Source organism: Geosmithia morbida (assembly GCF_012550715.1).
Source record: "Geosmithia morbida isolate 1262 chromosome Unknown scaffold_14, whole genome shotgun sequence".
NCBI lineage: Eukaryota > Fungi > Ascomycota > Sordariomycetes > Hypocreales > Bionectriaceae > Geosmithia > Geosmithia morbida.
Window position 1 is genome coordinate 819,423 of NW_023336201.1, and position 17,776 is coordinate 837,198.

The window sequence follows — 17,776 nt, forward strand, 5'->3', positions numbered from 1 at the left end:
CCACGACTCGGCACATCCCGCTCCCCTGACGTTACTCTACCGTACCGTACCGTACTGCACTCTGCTCTACGCTCTATGCTACGTGGCATGTGTCGATAAGATGAGTAAGAGTAATACATCGCACCCCGTACTCCTACACAGCCAAGCACGATTAGGCTCTTCGTCTATGCGGAACCCCCATGCTCATTTCGGCGTGGTCCGTAGCGCATAGACCGTGAGCCACGGCAGCATCAGGGGGTTGTCGTAGCATGTGGATCATGTGGTAATATGGCTGCGTGGGGTGCCGCGGAAGGGGGGGGTGGATGATCCTTCGCATGTACAGAAGGGAGGGGTGGACAGCAAAAGTCTGAGGATACTTTGATGATTAGGGATCAAGACCAAGAAAAACAGTAAAGTAGACTACTACGATCAGTATTGTAGTAGAATGGGGGGGGGGGGGGGGGGGGAACGCCTCGCCGTTTCAAGTTGGACACCTACGTCCGTAGGAAACGGTTACAGAAACTATCCGCCCCGAACCACGGATCGTCGGTCACTTGAAGATGCAGGGTTGGGGTCCGCTGGGGTTTCTCTCGGTAAAGGCAGCTCGTCATATTTTCGACTGAACAAGCTTCGGTTGTAAGGCTGGGTATGTCGGTCGTGTATCGCTCGTATGTTCCTCCCAGTCTGCCTTACGGATATATTAACTGCAGCTCAATACTCTCTGACAACAGACTAAGCCTCCCGCTCTTCCTTGGAAATACGAAAAAGCCCTGGAGTTCTGTCTCCCATGGGCATCAACCGTCGCACGCGAATATGCTCGTACGCGAGTTACGTCCGGCGCCCAACCGAAGTAGATGCCTGTAGGATGCACCATAAACGGTGTACTTTGCAGACATACTCTCATGCGTACTGCTAACACCCACCCCTCTTTTACAAGACTCAGCTTCGGACCTGGATGTGGCTCCATCGTTAACTCCGTGCCCCGCAATGCCGTTGCCGTTGCACTTGACTGCATACCTCTGGGTATATATAGCATATACCGGAGGATGCAGTATGCTGAAGGATGAAGCTCAACTCTCAGGACGGAGATGGGGCCGTCGATCATGTCCGATACCCACCAACCATTGGATGTAGCTTTGGGCGGGGGAGAGGGGGGGGGGGGGGGGGGGGGGGGGGGGGGGGGGGGCAGAATCCGGCGAGACCGAATCCCGCTGTCCAAGAGAAACAAGAGAGGGCACATGGAGCCAAGTGCTGATCATGTATCAAATGGCTACCCTAGTTGACGCTAAAGAAGAAGAGAAAGAATACAGCAATCGTGAGGCGCCATCCTGATGCGGAAGAGTCTTATCATACATACGTATCCCACCTGAAGAAACACCTACCGCAAACGCCCCTCGCGCAGCGGGTTGGGCAGCAGAGGCATCCTGACATCGGGGCTCAGGGCCCGGGGCACACACCCACCAGGTCGTCTGGTGAGGTCCAACCCGCTGGGGCTGGTCGAGTCGCTAGCAGGGCCCTTTTCGTTGGACACGAGGCCCTTCTCCTGTACGAAGGCGCTGGAGCGGGTGTGGTAGGGGTCGCGCTCGTAGTACTTGTCCACGATGGGGTGCATCATGACGGTCTGACGGTGGATGGTGAGGATCGAGTTTGTCGGGACGTTGACCCAGTTTTCTGCCCCGTATTGTTTTCCTGTCAGTCACCGGCAGACCAGGCTGCCGACCAGATAGAAGCAGTAAGAGTGGTCAGTACTCACCCCTCTCAAACGTCAAGGGCTCGCTAGCAACGAGGACGATGTCGGCTCCCTTGTCTTTGCGCTCCATCTGATACTGCCTGTCGGTGGGCGACGACGTCATGGTGGACCACTGCGTACCGGAAGAGTAGTACAGGCTGGCGGCCTCGTCCTTGGAGCTGCTGATGTAGCGCGTGCAGATGACGCTGTGACCGTCGGTGACGGCGAAGTTGAGCAGGCTGCGGGTGTCGACGTCCTCGGACTGCAGGATGCTCTCGGGGATGCTGTCGGTGAGCTCGTTGATCTGGGCAATCGTCTGCTCGAGGGCCCTGCGCAGGACGGCGTGGCCGAAGCCCTGCGCGGGGCTGGAGCTCGGGTCCTGGCCTAGACGCTCCAGAGTGTCGAGGAAGAGGGCAAACGCCCACTCGCTGTCGGTCCCGCCCTGGACGCTGAGGTACCACTTGTCGGCCAGCTTGTCGCCGAGCCTGCGCTTGATGTGCTTCCACCCGCCCAGGCCGCCGTTGTGCATCCACATCAGCGTGCCGTGGGTGAACGGGTGGCAGTTGTCCTCGCTGATCGAACCCTCCGTGGTGGCGCGCACGTGGGCGAAGATGAGGTGAGACGCCGTCTTGGAGGCGATGCGGTGGAGGTTGGTGCAGTTCCAGGCCGGGATCGTCGAGGTGAACAGGCAGGGGCAGTCACCCAGCTTGCGGTCGGTGTAGAATCCTATCCCGAATCCGTCCGCATTGTTCTGGCCTCGTCGTGTGTCCTGCGCGTTGCGAGAGAGAACGTCAGCTCGGTTCGTCTTTGGGGAGTGAGGCAGAGGTGAGAGGCGGTGATGGGATTTACAAGCCGGAGACGAGAGTCGAATGACTGCTTAAGAATCGAGTGCGTCGGGTCGAGAATCAGCTTGGACAGCAGAATCTCATCGCTGCCCTTGTATACCTGGATGGATGTACGTCGTCGCTGTTCAGCCATGCATCAAACTTTGGACAATGAGGAGCAAGCTTGCTTACCAGGAACCTGCACATGATGAGGATGCTGCCGATGGTCAGTGGGTATATTCGTTTCTCCACGAGGTGTGTCGGCTGAATATTGGGAATATGCTGAAGCTGGAGGAACCGTCGTGCTATAAATACGGAGGACGCTTGAGTGCCATACCGCCATTGCCAATGTTGGTGACGTGATTCTGCTGGAGATCGTGCCGGATGACTCATTCTCGTTTTTTGCTCTAGGGTAAGTGAAACTCTTGGGTGTCTGGCCTCGTATTCGTACTTTATGAGTGTTCATGTTTATGAAAATGTCTTGGTTTTATATGTATTGGTCACGATGAATGCAATAGAGTACCACTGATTGATTGATTGTCCTATAAGTATAGGGTTCTTTGTTGGCTTGCCTATAACCGAAGCCTCTTGTCGGCATGCCCTCATAACCCGGCATGATACATTGGACTTGCAACTGCAATCCCTTCACTTGCGAAGCTTCAAATTGAACGTTTCCATAACGTCTGCATGTACACACTGTGACATTCCGGAGACAGTGTACTTCAGACCAGATATGCATCATCCCCTCTACTGCTGCTCTGATTTCGAGCACCTAGTGAGATCCTCCCAGACTCCGTTCTCTTCGGAAACACGAAGCTGCGGACCCGAGGCAGTCAGGTCTCGTCACCGACACTGAGCGTGGCCGTGTCAAGGTAATTATGCCATCGCATCTACATCACGGACTGATAATACATCAGTAATGGCGGGAGAGAAAGAGATTAATTGCTGGATATAATACAGATGACATGTCCTGCCGTTTGAGAACCGGCCAATACACACATCCACCTAGACAGCACAGTCAACGCCAACGTCAGTACATACAACTTACAGCCTTCTACGAACAGCATTGTATATGTAGGCCGTGTAAAAAGAAAAGAAAACGGACACGGGCCTTCACCGACTAATCTTGTTTCGTCCACGGCTGATTAGCTGATACCAGCCTTGATCTCTCAACCATGCAAGCTTCGTTCTGGCCTATAGCTGCATATCCGCCTTGATGTAACTGGTCCTCTACGCAGTCCTCCCGGATCACAATGCCCTATCTGTTGGTCATCACATTTCGATATATGACCAACGAGAGACGAGTTTGCCTCAGTCTCATCCGTACCGAATCAGAAGACTCGTACATGTATTTCGTAGCCCTGACATCGATCCCCCCCATTGTAAACCCTTGGAAGCCGCCCGACCGACCGACTCACAGCCCACACTATAACAAAACCTCTACCGAATTTCACCCATGTACTTGCCATTCTGCTGGCAAAAAAACACAGCCTCATCTACACCGGTTGGCCTCTATCCCCTCGCCTGTAGCGAACCGTTTTGAAGCTGGCTGGCAGTTCCAAATGATGACCCTGCAGCGGAGGAAGAGAGACGGCCGTCCATCATGGCCTGCGACACGGCTTGCGAGGCGAACCAATCCGACATTCTCGATGACGAAGCCTTTATTCTCCAGCTTCAGATAGAGGAGATTCAGATAGAGGAGATTGAAGCCTAACGCTCATGTCAAACAGGAAAATAGACCGCCGACAAGATCCCGGACTACATCCTGGCATTCGATGCTTTTGAAGCCGAGCTACAGAGGGCAATTGCTATATCGGAAGACCACAGGCTGGCTCATAACATTGCCAGGGCTGTCGACTCGGATGCCGCTGCCATTGAGGAGGCAGTGAGCGAAGAGATGCAGTCCGCTCAAGATCGAGAGATTTCCCGCGAGTTATACCACACCCCGATGCCTGTCCAGGTGCCCAACCCCCCCGGGGAACGACGCCAAGGTAGTGTTGCCTCTTGCTATATCTGCCGGACGAAGACATGCGTATCCTGTAAGAGATTGGCACACCCGGGAACGTGCCCAGATGGCGAAGACAGGGCCAGTCTTCTAAACGTCGCAACCGAGAAGGGTTGGCAGCCGTGCTATGGATGCGGCGAGATGGTCTCGCGAGAAGGAGGCTGCGACCATATGACGTTCGTTATTCCATCGTCTCTCCGTTACCCAACCTGGCAAGAAGCCAATTCAACTTGTGGGTGCAAATGCGGCGCTCAGTTCTGTTACAGGTGTGGCACACGATGGAAATTATGCTCCTGCAGTGACTGGTCCGTGGCCACTTGGGAGTGGTGGGCTGTCAGGAAACGAATCTGCTGGGTAGAAAGGGGTAGTGAGATGCCTGACATGGTCTGCTGGGTAGTGACGAGGTAGAGGTGTTATATGTCAGTCCTTTGCCCCTGACACTTCGTGATACCTGTTGAGGAGGACGCAACATGTCCGATTACTCACGGCCATCAGGAGCACTCTCGCTCCCATCACCTTAGCTCCTCAGTTCTGCAAGGCCTACTGCAAAGGGTTAGCTGTACGATGACTCGCTGGGATGTCACTCCATACGGGCCATGCTACGCCCGAGTCTACATCTACATATACCTTCATTTCGGTCGACCACTTAATCACTAAGTTGACAGACCGACAGTGGTAAGAGTCCCATAAAAACTTGACTCATACGCTTCTAAGCTCTCCCATGGCGATATTTATCCAGAGAACATACCTATCAACGCCAATAGCCACATTTCTGGCCTTATCGAATAGCAGAGAGGTCTTAAACGGCGGTCCGATGCAGGGAGCCGCAATAGATATATTGACCCTCAGATACCGGTGCATGGCAACTCTTGTCGTTTACGTAGATTTGAACAATCTGCTTTCTTCCAATCTGGGCTCTACTGAACATCGTCAATGCAATGTATATGTAATGCATTATCCCGGGGGGCTCCGTCTCACTGGAGGAGACTGTTGCTAAGATGACTCACGAGGCTACGCCGGTATATAATAGAGAATATAGTACCTGCTACAATTCTCTTCCCTATATGCGAGAAATTGCAGGTCTAGGGTTGTACACACGAAGCTGTGTACTATGTAACGTATGGCGACAGAGTTCGAATGGCTGAACCGAACCCAGGAACGAGTTGAGGTTCCTCTAATCGGATGCAGCAGCTGATGGCCGTCCAGGTGTGCTAGAATCGTCCATCATCCAGCTTCACGGCCCGGGAGTACCGGCAGATGCCCCAGCATCTGTGAACGACACGGGACATGTCGACCCAGCCATAAAGAGCGCCTACGTACGTGTCAGCACGGCCATGATCTCGTACCCCTTCAGGTTTCATGGAAGAGGACCCAGCCCGGATGAACACTTCCTACTAGACTTCCTCTGAGGCGGAGCAGTGCATGCGAGTATACACCAAAGGCAGCTGCCCCGTATCATTCCAATGTGATAAGCCGCTGCTCATACATGTATCGTATATCCAGTAGGAATTGCGGAGCCGCAACCCCGCGTTTTCCAGCGACGCTCCCACGTTCTTAGCTGGCGCCACAATATGGACGGCATACACCTGTTGCGTCACCCCGTAGGACTTCGATCACGATATACTCTCTGCCTTCCTTCACCGACGTCGGGTTGCACCCATATAGGATGAGACTGGGGACTACGTTGGGGGTGAGACTCGAGGGAGCTTTTCTTTTGCCACGCATGCCGGCTCCATGATAGGTCTCCGCAATGGCACCCATTGAGCGTCATGACACGACTGTCAGCCAGCCGACTTGGACAAGATCTCCTCAACTCTTCGAGCCAAGTCCCCGCAGACAAAAGCCGTGGAGCTTCGGAGGCAAAGAAGATAAAATAAAAATAAAAACAGGCGTGCATTGATGGATCATCAACATCTATAGTATATCTGTTATACGCCCGTTGCCCCCCGCGCCAGACCCCCTGCAGCATCAAAAAAAGTTGGGGCGGGAGCGGGGCCTAGAAATCCACACCCGCTCTCCACATTGAACAGAACAGTAAGCCGCCCTCTATAGAATTCTGACATGTTATTCGTCGCTGTCTGTTTGGCCAAGCAGAGAGGGTGGGTGACGTGAGAAGGACATCATATCTCCACCGACGTCTGGGGAAGTGGGGCACGGGAGGGACCCGCATCTAACTCTCTTCCCCGCGTTTCTGGGGTATCTATTCCGGGGTGCATATGCATCTGGTCAATAGACGAGACGACATGGCAATTGCAACCCTCCAGCCTCTTCGACTTTCCGAACAAGAACCTTGAAACATGCCAAAAATTCCCCGAACCCCCGAGGTGGTGTGCCTCGTCTGATTGCCAAGAGAGGGATGGTATTGTCTTTTTTTTTTTTTTTGCTTCCTCTTCCTCTCATTTTTTCCCGCTCCCAATTTCTCTATATATCCGCCTACTCGCCCGTCTGATATCAAGTGATATGCGAATCAAGTCCAATTCTTTCCCGGAGAACGAGTGTTAGACGGGGAAAGAAAAAGAGCAGAATGTGTATAGCTGAGGTGATGGCTGCCACGTTCAGAAAGCCATAGTCTTTGACACTATCGTCAAATGTGCCATCCAAAACGGCACTTTCTTCGCCCCCCCCTCCCGTTTTTCGCCCGCCCCGTGAGGGGTCATGTAACGCCGGTGCACCCGGTTATGAGAGGTATGAGAGAAGAACGATAGACAGGATTGATCATGTGCTTGACCTATTCAGGTTACAAGTCCATCATTTCGACTTTGAACCAATGGACTGTTAGCCTATGGTATCACGAGGGGGTGGTCGATGGACAGCCTAGGCTTCATCTGCACATGCAGGGCAATGTATTTCCAGCGTTTTATGCGTACGTAGTAGGATACCACGCATGTCTCTTGGGATCCAGGAGGGGGAGGGGAGGGGGGGGGGGGGGGGGGGGGGGGGGGGGGGGGGGGGGTCGTATGCACAGTTGGGAAAAGGTGGAGAGTCTAAAACGTCTCCTCTTCTCCTGAGAAAGGAGTAGATGTTATCCAGGAGAAGTATATATTACAGGCCTGCTTTTCCCCCGTCTCGACACCAGCCTCTCTGTTTCGTTCCGTACCTATAACTCCCCGAACACGCATCGTTTTCAGTAATCAAATACATACGTCCTTGTCTGACCAAACACCGGCATCATGAGCGGATCTCTACCAGAGGAATTTGATATAATCGTGTGCGGTGGTGGAAGTGCGGGCTGTGTCGTGGCCGGACGGTACTTCAACCCCCTTATCCACACCTTGCATAACTCGGATTCGGCAATGGGCGTTGCTGACACGTTGCTAGTCTCGCCAACTTGGACCACAATCTCTCCGTCCTCCTCATCGAGGGAGGCGAGAACAACCTCAACAACCCATGGGTATTCCGTCCGGGGATCTACCCCCGCAACATGAAGCTTGACTCAAAGACAGCTAGCTTCTATGAGTCCAAGCCTTCTAAGTGGCTTGGTGGCCGAAAGGCCATCGTGCCCTGTGCCAATGTACTCGGTGGAGGGTCTTCCATCAACTTTATGGTAAGAAAGCACACCTCCACATCCTCTTCACGGGGTGCCGCCGAGGCCCTGACACGGTTATAGATGTACACTCGTGCCTCCGCTTCGGACTACGATGACTTCCAGGCCAAGGGCTGGACGACAAAGGAGCTTCTCCCCTTGATGAGGAAGCATGAGACATACCAGCGTCCGTCGCACAACCCGTGAGTCTCATGAGCCCATGATCATTCTGATCCTGCCACGTCCTCTAACAGACATCAGGGAGCTTCACGGCTTTGAGGGCCCCATCAAGGTGTCGTTTGGAAACTAGTAAGCACACGCACATGCCCGCAGGAAACGCCCGAGCGCACCATGACTTACACCATGTAGCACGTACCCCATCAAGGAGGACTTCCTCCGCGCTGCCGAGACCCAGGGTATCCCCACGGTCGACGACCTCCAGGACCTCAGCACCGGTCATGGGGCTGAGCACTGGCTCAAGTGGATCAACCGAGACGTGAGCCTTTACACTCTTCTTTTTTTTTTTTTTTTACTGTGGTAGGAATTTGCCCGTGCTGACTTGTAGATAAGACTGGCCGCCGCAGCGACAGCGCCCACGCCTACATCCACGCCACGCGAGCCAAGTACTCCAACCTGTATCTTTCTTGCAACACCAAGGTTGACAAGGTCATCATCGAAAATGGTCGTGCTGTGGCCGTGCGCACCGTGTAAGTCTTCCTCAAGTTCAGCCTCGCGGCTAGCTGAACCTGAGCTAACGTCCGTCTTTCTTCTAGCCCCATGAAGCCTCTTGACCCCAAGAATATCAAGCCTCGCACGTTCAAGGCCCGAAAGCAGATTGTCGTTTCGGGCGGAACTCTGTCTTCGCCCCTCATTCTCCAGCGCTCTGGAGTTGGTAAGTGGCCCCTTGGATCGCGGCGTTAGCCTATCGGTGAGTGATATGATACTGACCTTGTGTTGGAAGGTGACCCCGAGAAGCTCCGCAAGGCTGGCGTCAAGCCCATCGTTGACCTTCCCGGTGTTGGTCTCAACTTCCAGGACCACTACCTGACATTTTCCGTCTTCCGGGCCAAGCCTGAGACGGAGAGCTTCGACGACTTTGCCCGCGGTGATCCCGAGACCCAGAAGGGTAAGTGTCGTCCATACCTTTTTTTCGCCCTCTTCCCTGCCCTGCATGGAGGATAATGGTAGCTGACGGTTGATTTACATGTACAGCCGTCTTCCAACAGTGGAATACTGACGGCACTGGCCCTCTGGCGACCAACGGTATCGACGCCGGTGTCAAGATCCGGCCTACTCCCGAAGAACTCCGGGAGTTTGAGAAGTGGCCGACGCCCCACTTCAGGGACGGCTGGAAGTCGTACTTCGAGAACAAGCCCGACAAGCCCGTGATGCACTACTCTGTCATCTCTGGCTGGTTTGGCGACCACATGCTCATGTACGTTTGCGCATACCTTTTACATCATCCCATCAATGCGTGTCTGCTGACATGATAGCACAGGCCCCCCGGCAAGTTCTTCACCATGTTCCACTTCCTCGAGTATCCCTTCTCGCGCGGGTCTACGCACATCACCTCTGCGGACCCGTACAAGAATCCCGACTTTGACGCCGGGTTCATGAACGACGAGCGCGACATGGTCCCCATGGTGTGGGGCTACATCAAGTCTCGCGAAACCGCCCGGCGCATGGACGCCTACGCCGGCGAGGTCGCCAACATGCACCCCTTCTTCCGCTACGACTCCCCCGCCAAGGCTCGCGACCTAGACCTGGCCACCACTAACAAGTACGCACTGGCTGGCAACACCACGGCCGGCATCCAGCATGGCAGCTGGACGCAGCCCATCGAGGAGGCCGAGAACAAGTGCGACAAGTCCTCGACGGTCACCAGCAGTCGTGTGGACACGCGTGAGGAGCTGAAATACTCCAACGACGATATCAAGGCCGTCGAGGAGTGGGTCAAGCGTCACGTCGAGACCACCTGGCACTCGCTTGGCACTTGCTCCATGGCGCCCAAGGAGGGCAACAGCATCGTCAAGCACGGTGTTCTCGACGAGCGCCTCAACGTCCACGGTGTCAAGGGACTCAAGGTTGCCGATCTTAGCATCTGCCCTGACAATGTGGGCTGCAACACGTGAGTGAACACCGCAAGCTTTCTCTCCCAATTCATCCTTCGCTGACAATCTATCAAGATACTCCACGGCTCTGCTCATCGGAGAGAAGGCTGCTGTCCTTGTTGGCGAGGACCTCGGCTACACGGGTGAGGCTCTGGAAATGAAGGTTCCTACATACCATGCCCCCGGAGAGTTCACCCTCTCGCATCGTCTCTGAGTCTGGGGTGCTTGATTTCATGAGCGCGCCATCTTGTATCGTTTGCTTTCTTTCTTTTTTCTTGTGCCGGTGATCGAGTGCAGTGTTTTTGCGCGTGCGTGCGTGTATACAGTGTTTCGAAGTCATATCTGCGTATGTACAGTGCTAGTTGAGGGAAATCAGAATGACAAATGACCGATTGATGCTCATGTGCCTGCCTCGGTTGGTGATCATCTGCTGGTTGTAGGTGGAAGGTCAGAGTTGAAAGTTGGCCACGTCAAACTGCGACTGCAAAAGGCAACAAGGCACGTGGCTGTACGTATCAGTGGCTTGGTATCACAACGTGGCTGAGAAACAGGCCTGCTTCCTCTCCATCAGGCGCCCAACGCTCTGAACATCAATGACATTACAGGCCGCTTATTTATCGGCCAGGGAGATGGGACAGAAGGCGCGCCATTGGCACCAGGTGGGTTCTATAATTACACCACCGTATGGCGATTAGATGCGCTATAGCGGTTCTCCTAGCGTTCCATCGACCGCTGAAGGGTGAGTCGTACAGCTCCATCCTTGGGAAAAGTCTCATTTCCTTTTTTGGCGCGCCAGAACGCGCGACTGGAGCGAGAATCCATTTACACGTCTACGACGCCCTCAAACCGCGTCTTGCTCGTCTCCCCCACAACCGACATGCATCGTTTCCCAGCCATTTGCTCCGCTCCACCAGATTTCCCGTACTCGTATTCCTTTTCTATCTCCGTCATGTCCACCTTTAGCTGAACATTTGCTTCATCTTCCATTTCTTTTCGTATCCCCTCTATTCTACTCATTATTGCTTGTTTGCTGTTTGATATGCTACATCGCAAGCAATAGACATGGATAGTGGTAGCAACACCACTCCCACGGCGGATCGCCATGGCCGTCCCTCCGAGCCACTCCTGCCCTCGTCCTCGCCAGTCCAGCATGGTCTCCTCTCTCCGACCAGGTCAACGAGCCGGAGAAAGGAGAGACGTCCCCCCTCAGTGACGCCCAAGCGCTTCGGTCGATTCTTCACCCCTCGCTCCTCGCAGTCCATTGTCGGTCGCCGTATTCTAGCCCGTATCCCGTCCGAGGAACTCAACGCCCATCATGCCATGTCTCCCGACTCCATACCTAGCGATCCCCTGCAGCCGAGCGATGGTTGTCACCAGGACCAGAGCTTCCTCAGCAGCCCTAGTCAGGCTGCCACTTGCAGGAAGAGGACAACGTCTTCTCTCGAGCAGCCTACCATCCAACGTCGCCGGGTCGCCTTTGACGATATGCCGCCGCCCCAGCTGAACCTCTCCGGGGAACACAGTCAGGATGTGCTCTCGGATTGGAGGAAGACAACCCTTGTATGGTATCCCACATGCCTTGCCACTTGACTCCATGTCCACTCACATTTGTATAAAAGAATCGTTTCTTTCGCACAAGCCGTGGCCAGGATGTCTCCGCCAAGGACAGCTTGATCCCCGATGCGGTCCACGAACCTGCTGCCAAGAGGACACGAACACAGGTACATCCCGGCTGCTTCAGCACCTATACCACTAAAACAGCAATGATAACAGATCACCAGTCCCCAGAACTTCACACTCCCACGCCTGTCCGGAAGTTTAGAAATCGCGGCTGCGAAGCCCAGCTCCTCGACCGGGAACATGGCTTCTCCTCCCACACAGGCCGCCAGTACATGGCTTTCCCAGCCTGCGACGCCCGCGCCCTCACGGGTAACTTCTACAGCAACTCTGATGACCATGAGTACGCCGCCAATTACGAGGGACCCGGCAACACCACGCCCTTCTGCCAAGCCAACCTTCACAAGTCCCCCATTACAGCCGTGGGCGACGAACAGGGATATGTGCGCCTCCTGCGGACAGACGGGTGGACCAACAGCTCATCAGGCAAGATGGACTCATTCTTCAAGGCGCACGACAATGCCGTCATCGACATGGACGTGTCATCCGACGATATGAGGCTTGCCACTGCCTGCGGCGACTGGTCCGGCCGCATCTTCGACACGACCACCCAGAGCGCCGCCGTCGACCTCCGTGGCCACACGTCAGGTATGAGGCAGGTGCTCTTCCAACCAGGGCGTGCCAATGGCGAAGTGCTCGCCACGGCCGCCAAGGACGGGTGCGTCAACATCTGGGATCTACGCTGCAACTCGCTTCCTGTCAACGCCTTCTCGACCATGTGCGACGACGACAGCACCAAGGCGATAACGCGTAGGAACACGGATCTCGAAACGCTGCAGCTCAGACCCATCAACTCCATGGACCTCGCGCACGTCCGCACAGCAAACGGTCTGCACACGCCGGCATCCATCACGACGCTGCAATGGTTTCCCGCCGGGCGCGAGCACCTCCTCGTCTCGGGATCCGAAGCCAACGCGGCCATCAAGCTTTGGGACATTCGCTGCATCAAGCCCCGACACAAGGACCAGGCGACCCCACTATCCGTCACGGCAGAGCCGCAGCACCACACCTTCCGCTCCTACGGTCTGACCTCGCTGGCCATCAACGCCGACGGCTCGCGCCTATACTCAGTATGCAAGGACAACACGGTGTACGCCTACTCGACAGCCCACCTCATTCTTGGCCAGGCCCCCGAGCTGGTCAACAGCGCCGTGAAGCGCAAGCCCCGTGGCCTCCAGGGTATCGGTCCCCTATACGGCTGGAAGAATGATCGTCTCAGCGCGATTTCCTTCTGGGTCAAGGCCTCTCTGCGCGCCGCCTCTGCTTCTTGGGGCCCCGAACTGCTCGCCGTGGGTGGCAACGACAAGTGCCCGATTGTGTTCCCCACTGACGAGCGGTACATGCGCTCCGCGTTTGATCAGAGGAACCACATTCTCGAAACCTCGTCGGCAAATTCCTCAGCTGCAACGGGGGCAGCAAGGTCCACGCTGCCATCCCTCAACCCTTCTGCAGCCAATATCCCCATCTTCAGGTGCGGGACTGCCCTCGTCAACGGCCACGATAAGGAGGTGTCTGCTGTCGGGTGGACGAACCAAGGCCGTCTCGTCTCCCTCTCTGATGATGGAGGCGTGCGGCACTGGCAGGATGACGACACGCAGAGGGCCGGTTATCTGAGGCAGGTCGGCGATTTTGGCGGCGAGAGGTGGAATGCTGGATGGGCGGATGTAAGTGACGGCTGGGACGACGAGGAGTGACGCTGGTCACTTGGTTGCACTGCTTCCTTTTCTTGGCGTCTGTTTTGATGGCGTGTGTAATGATATTGGTTTTGAACCTTTTGGTCCTAGCATACATGCATGCTTAACGAGCAAGCAGTATTGGGCCCAGGCATCATGAACGGCGTTGGATGGAAAACATTTGTTATCATCTGTCCTACGACCTTTCCAGCAACGATTAATGAATTCAATGGCGATAACCTCCCTACGTGTTTGTATCCCGTCGCAAGGAACGCCGTGAACGAAATTTAAAGACCGCTTTGAGGACTTCCCCAAGACTTCCCATGAATGCTGAATTCAACGTAGCCAGAAAGAAGAAGAAACAGCGCCCTACTACATGACAAGCTATCAGTAACTCCGTAAATGCCGACCTCATCTAGTACATCCACGTGAACAAGTCATAGTCCCGGGCCGGTTCCCTGTTCTGGACAGTAAGAAAGATGCAATGGATCAAGGCAGCCAGGACTACCAGAAGTCCAACCGAAACTGCCCATGCCGTCTCACGATGTTGAGGGGGGTGATGGCTGGCGGCCATGAAGGGACATTGCCCCGTTGCCAGTTCGGTATCCTCATTCATGGGCTCTCCGTGCTTACAGTCACGCACGGGCTCTCTACGGCTGTCCTCAGTCAGCTTGTGGAGGCTGGGGACGCGCCACTTGAGTTCGCACACGAGGCCATCCATCCCGTCAAAGATGGCGACGGCCCCGTCGACGATATCGTCCCTTTGGGCGGTCGTGAGTCGGGGTTCCCACTGGCCGAACAGCCTGACCCTGAAGGTCGGCCTTCAGGTCATCTTCCGTATGCCCGGCGGTGGCTGGGAAGAAGTGGAAGAAGCGCAGCGGCGGGACTTCGGCGAGGTTGCTGCGGCCCGGCCAGAACCCCGACACGTCACCCCTCTCGGTGATCATGCGCCGGATGTACCTGCCGCCGGCGAAGGGGGCCATGTACAAGATGTACACGTACGCGACGAGGACGTGTGGCTTCTCGCGGGTGGAGAGGCGCATGCGGTCCAGCACGGCGGCGAGCTGGCCGCCGCTCTGGCTCGCGAAATCGAGCCTGTCGTCCAGATCATGGTCAGAACAGCCCGTCATGACCTTGATGTCGTCCATGATGGACAACAGTTCCTGGATTGTGAGCGAACAGGAGAAGAAGTAGAAAAAGGAGGGCAAGGCCCCAATACAATCAAGAACTAACTTCAGCTCAGGTTATATTACAGCCTTCATCTTTTAAAGTCGAGGCTCTTTTGTAGTTTTTGTTTCCTCATGTTTTTCCAGCAGTCCTCCATCAGACATTTAGCATCTATAAACCATGATGCACGTCCCGCGGCAGCAGGGCTGAGTCAGTAAGGGTATGAAAAGAGACCATGTGTCTGGGACGTGATGCTTCTTGCTAATTATAATCTTCTAATCTTCTCCTCTCATAACCTGTTCTTTCTAGTGAACAGGATACCGAAACGCTTGGGAGGGAATCTGAGGCTGTTGCTTTTTGCTTTTACCGCCAACCGATTGCTGATTTATTCTTGGCGCCCCATCCATCGACCTAGAACCACGATTCAGGTTGATGCACGAGTGTGTGCCCTTATGAAGCCGTTGCAAAACAAGAAAATAAGGACTGATACGCTGAATCTTGGAATGCCGGGTCTTTGATCCGGGTGTCATTCCAGATCTGTAAAAATGTCGAATTCTACTTTTGAAAGTATGTTCGGTATGTCTGGTCTTTGAGTGTTGATGGATAGTCGCTTGGATAGTAGCTCAGAGACTTAACTTTGCAACCTCTGTCGTTCCGTCGTGTCTAGTATTCCAGAGGACTCGTGATGCTTCTTCTCGTGGCTTTCGTTGCTGACAAAGACAAACGACACAAGCACAATAGCCGCTCCAACCCAGTAGACGAAGCTCGAGTACTGGTTATACTGAATCATCTCGCCGACGAGAGAAAGTGGGATAGTCAGGGACAAGCCGACCGTCACGACCAGAGGCGTGGTGAGCAGCATAGAATACGCCCAAGCATAGTCGCTCACGAATGAAGAGACGGAGCTGGCCTGTTTCCGTGTAAGTGATTTCTCGCCAAAAGACCGCAGACATGTCAACTTGAAGACTTACGACGATAACAGTCCAAACCTTGGTGGTAGGCGGCAGTCCCATCTGCAGACCGAGTCAGCTATACTACTTCTTCCCATTCTCGCGTCCAGTGGGACAAGGTACTGACCGTTTCAATGCCCGTCCAGTCTAGGATGAAGAACAAGGGCCACAGAAGCACTAGGTTGAAGAAGCCTACGAGCCCAAAGAAGAGCTGCATATCGACGCTGTCCTCGTTCCCCACGCGCAGCTTCATGACGGTCACGTACAGGCCGTATATGAGGGCACTGAAGAGGGCCATGGCATCTCCAAGGGCCACCTGGAGCGTAGTTTTTTCGGGGAACGTGCCCCTCTGGTCATCGCTGTTGCCCGTTAGGTCGACGGTGGACACGAGCACGATGCCCGCCAGGGACGCCACAACGCCCACGAGACGACGCATAGAGAAGGGCTCGACGCCGAGGATGGCACAGAATACCAGCGTCGACACGCTGCTCGTCGACGTCAAGATCGTCACACTTGCAACGCTCGTGTACTCGAGGCACGCCGACGCAAAATAATTCGCTAGAGACCACAGCATGCAGAACTCGAGGCTCAGCTTCGCCGTCTCGCCAAAGCTAAGCTTGTCCTCGTTCTGCTCCCCAGCCACGGCTGCTTCATCTGACGCCGGTGGTCCCAGAAGTCCGTTGCCATGCACGAGCAAGGCTTCGGCCGACTCGGTGTCATGCTCGTCCATGCGATGGCATGTCCTGTTGCTGCTGGTCGCGCCGCCCAGTGTACCCTGCCTCCAGTCGCACCACAGCTGCCGCACGTCACACCGTAGGCCATGGACCCCTCCCCGCGACATGTACCGGATGAAACGAGGCACTAAACTGACCGCAAACACAGCTGTGTTGATGTAGACGAGAAAAAAGGGCTTATCGTAGGTTTGGTCGGAGAAGATGAGCTGTACCGCCCAGCCTGATTAGCCGTGCGCACACAACACACAACACACAACATGCACACGCACACGCACACGCACACGCACACGCACATCGACACACACATGCACAGGCACTGGCAAACTCACACTAGAAAGAAAATTGGAGATAGTCCATAGGAAAACAGTCACGAGCAAAAGCACAATGCCCAGCGCCCTCCTCCCGAGTCCACGCAGGCCCAGCCGAACCCGCAGGCCGTGTGCTGCCAGCGAGAGCAATCGTGACTGCAGGGGCGTCTGTGCTGGCACCGCATCGTCGGGGAACCGTCGCTCTGAATCCATTTCGCCACATACGATGTTGTCATGAGTCGTCGGGGCCAGATGTACGGAGCAAGACGGAGCGTTGCTATTGCGCGGTGATTTCAGCCCTAAGCCTGGCACGTTCCACCGGCCGTGGGGTTGGTAATGGCGCGCGGCGCAGGATTCAGGTTCGCATGAGGCTCCTCTTCACTTGGCTGATGGGTTTCTAAAGGCGTATCTGTAGCAGATGGCGAAATAGGGGATTCCGGCGAGCTTCCATCTATCCGCCCTGTCAAGGAGACGAAAGAAAATTTGTGGCTGCGGCGTCAAGATAGAGTCAAAGGATCATGGCGCTGGTCTCAGTGTCACAGTGTCCGCATTCATGTCAAATGACGACAGCGGCTCGGGATTTTCAGCAGGGTCGACGTATAGCTGGGCATCAGGGACCAGGCACAAGGCAAAAGGGTTCGGGGGTTCCTGCCAGATCTAGCGCTTGGTGGGTTATTGCTGGTACAGTTATCGTCGCACTGTAGCTAACCCATATATGCATATATTCGTCAGCATAAGTACTCCGTACATGCGCATATCTAAAGCCATGCATACTTGCATATCAGACAGAAGACATTACAGCCTGATGGCCTCTCCCTCCGGTTCTGCATGCGACCCTGATGGTAGTCATACGACGTCTAACAATCAATATCAAACGTCCTGCCTTGCACCACGGCATCTTTCCTGGCGGCTTGTTCGGCCGGAAATGCCTATCAAACTACACGTCCACTCTCCATAAAGCTGTCAAATCCCAAGCCTTAACGGCGGTTCCATGTCAGGCAAGGCGCGAATGGCGTCACCACTCGGTATCACAATACAGAGTAAGTGCGTGTGTCGCAGTCCTAGAGCCCGAAAATTAATGCCCTAGGCACCTGTT

At 54.8% G+C, this 17,776-nt stretch overlaps 5 protein-coding genes across 5 annotated transcripts; 2 read left to right on the plus strand and 3 right to left on the minus strand.

Moving 5' to 3' along the window:
• Positions 1 to 1,357: 1,357 nt before the first annotated feature.
• GMORB2_2862 (glutamine amidotransferase) lies at positions 1,358 to 2,739 on the minus strand (the record flags this gene model as incomplete). The annotated part of the gene is made up of 4 exons (XM_035464840.1): positions 1,358 to 1,650; positions 1,733 to 2,477; positions 2,558 to 2,653; positions 2,725 to 2,739. The coding sequence occupies 4 exons, from the start codon at positions 2,737 to 2,739 to the stop codon at positions 1,358 to 1,360; spliced, it is 1,149 nt and encodes a 382-aa protein (XP_035319510.1).
• A 4,968-nt stretch (positions 2,740 to 7,707) lies between these two features.
• On the plus strand, positions 7,708 to 10,385 carry GMORB2_2863 (alcohol oxidase; the record flags this gene model as incomplete). Its single annotated transcript, XM_035464841.1, has 11 exons — positions 7,708 to 7,784; positions 7,856 to 8,081; positions 8,145 to 8,263; positions 8,322 to 8,369; positions 8,430 to 8,556; positions 8,631 to 8,767; positions 8,834 to 8,952; positions 9,022 to 9,186; positions 9,273 to 9,495; positions 9,559 to 10,188; positions 10,247 to 10,385. 11 exons carry the CDS (start codon positions 7,708 to 7,710, stop codon positions 10,383 to 10,385), a joined length of 2,010 nt encoding a protein of 669 aa, XP_035319511.1.
• An 848-nt stretch (positions 10,386 to 11,233) lies between these two features.
• On the plus strand, positions 11,234 to 13,542 carry GMORB2_2864 (WD40 repeat; the record flags this gene model as incomplete). Its single annotated transcript, XM_035464842.1, has 3 exons — positions 11,234 to 11,731; positions 11,791 to 11,892; positions 11,953 to 13,542. The coding sequence occupies 3 exons, from the start codon at positions 11,234 to 11,236 to the stop codon at positions 13,540 to 13,542; spliced, it is 2,190 nt and encodes a 729-aa protein (XP_035319512.1).
• Positions 13,543 to 13,936: 394 nt separating this feature from the next.
• On the minus strand, positions 13,937 to 14,783 carry GMORB2_2865 (uncharacterized protein; the record flags this gene model as incomplete). The annotated part of the gene is made up of 3 exons (XM_035464843.1): positions 13,937 to 14,330; positions 14,482 to 14,684; positions 14,775 to 14,783. 3 exons carry the CDS (start codon positions 14,781 to 14,783, stop codon positions 13,937 to 13,939), a joined length of 606 nt encoding a protein of 201 aa, XP_035319513.1.
• A 536-nt stretch (positions 14,784 to 15,319) lies between these two features.
• Positions 15,320 to 16,893, minus strand: GMORB2_2866 (solute carrier family 35, member F5; the record flags this gene model as incomplete). The annotated part of the gene is made up of 3 exons (XM_035464844.1): positions 15,320 to 15,598; positions 15,724 to 16,578; positions 16,702 to 16,893. The coding sequence occupies 3 exons, from the start codon at positions 16,891 to 16,893 to the stop codon at positions 15,320 to 15,322; spliced, it is 1,326 nt and encodes a 441-aa protein (XP_035319514.1).
• Between the last annotated feature and the right edge of the window lie 883 nt (positions 16,894 to 17,776).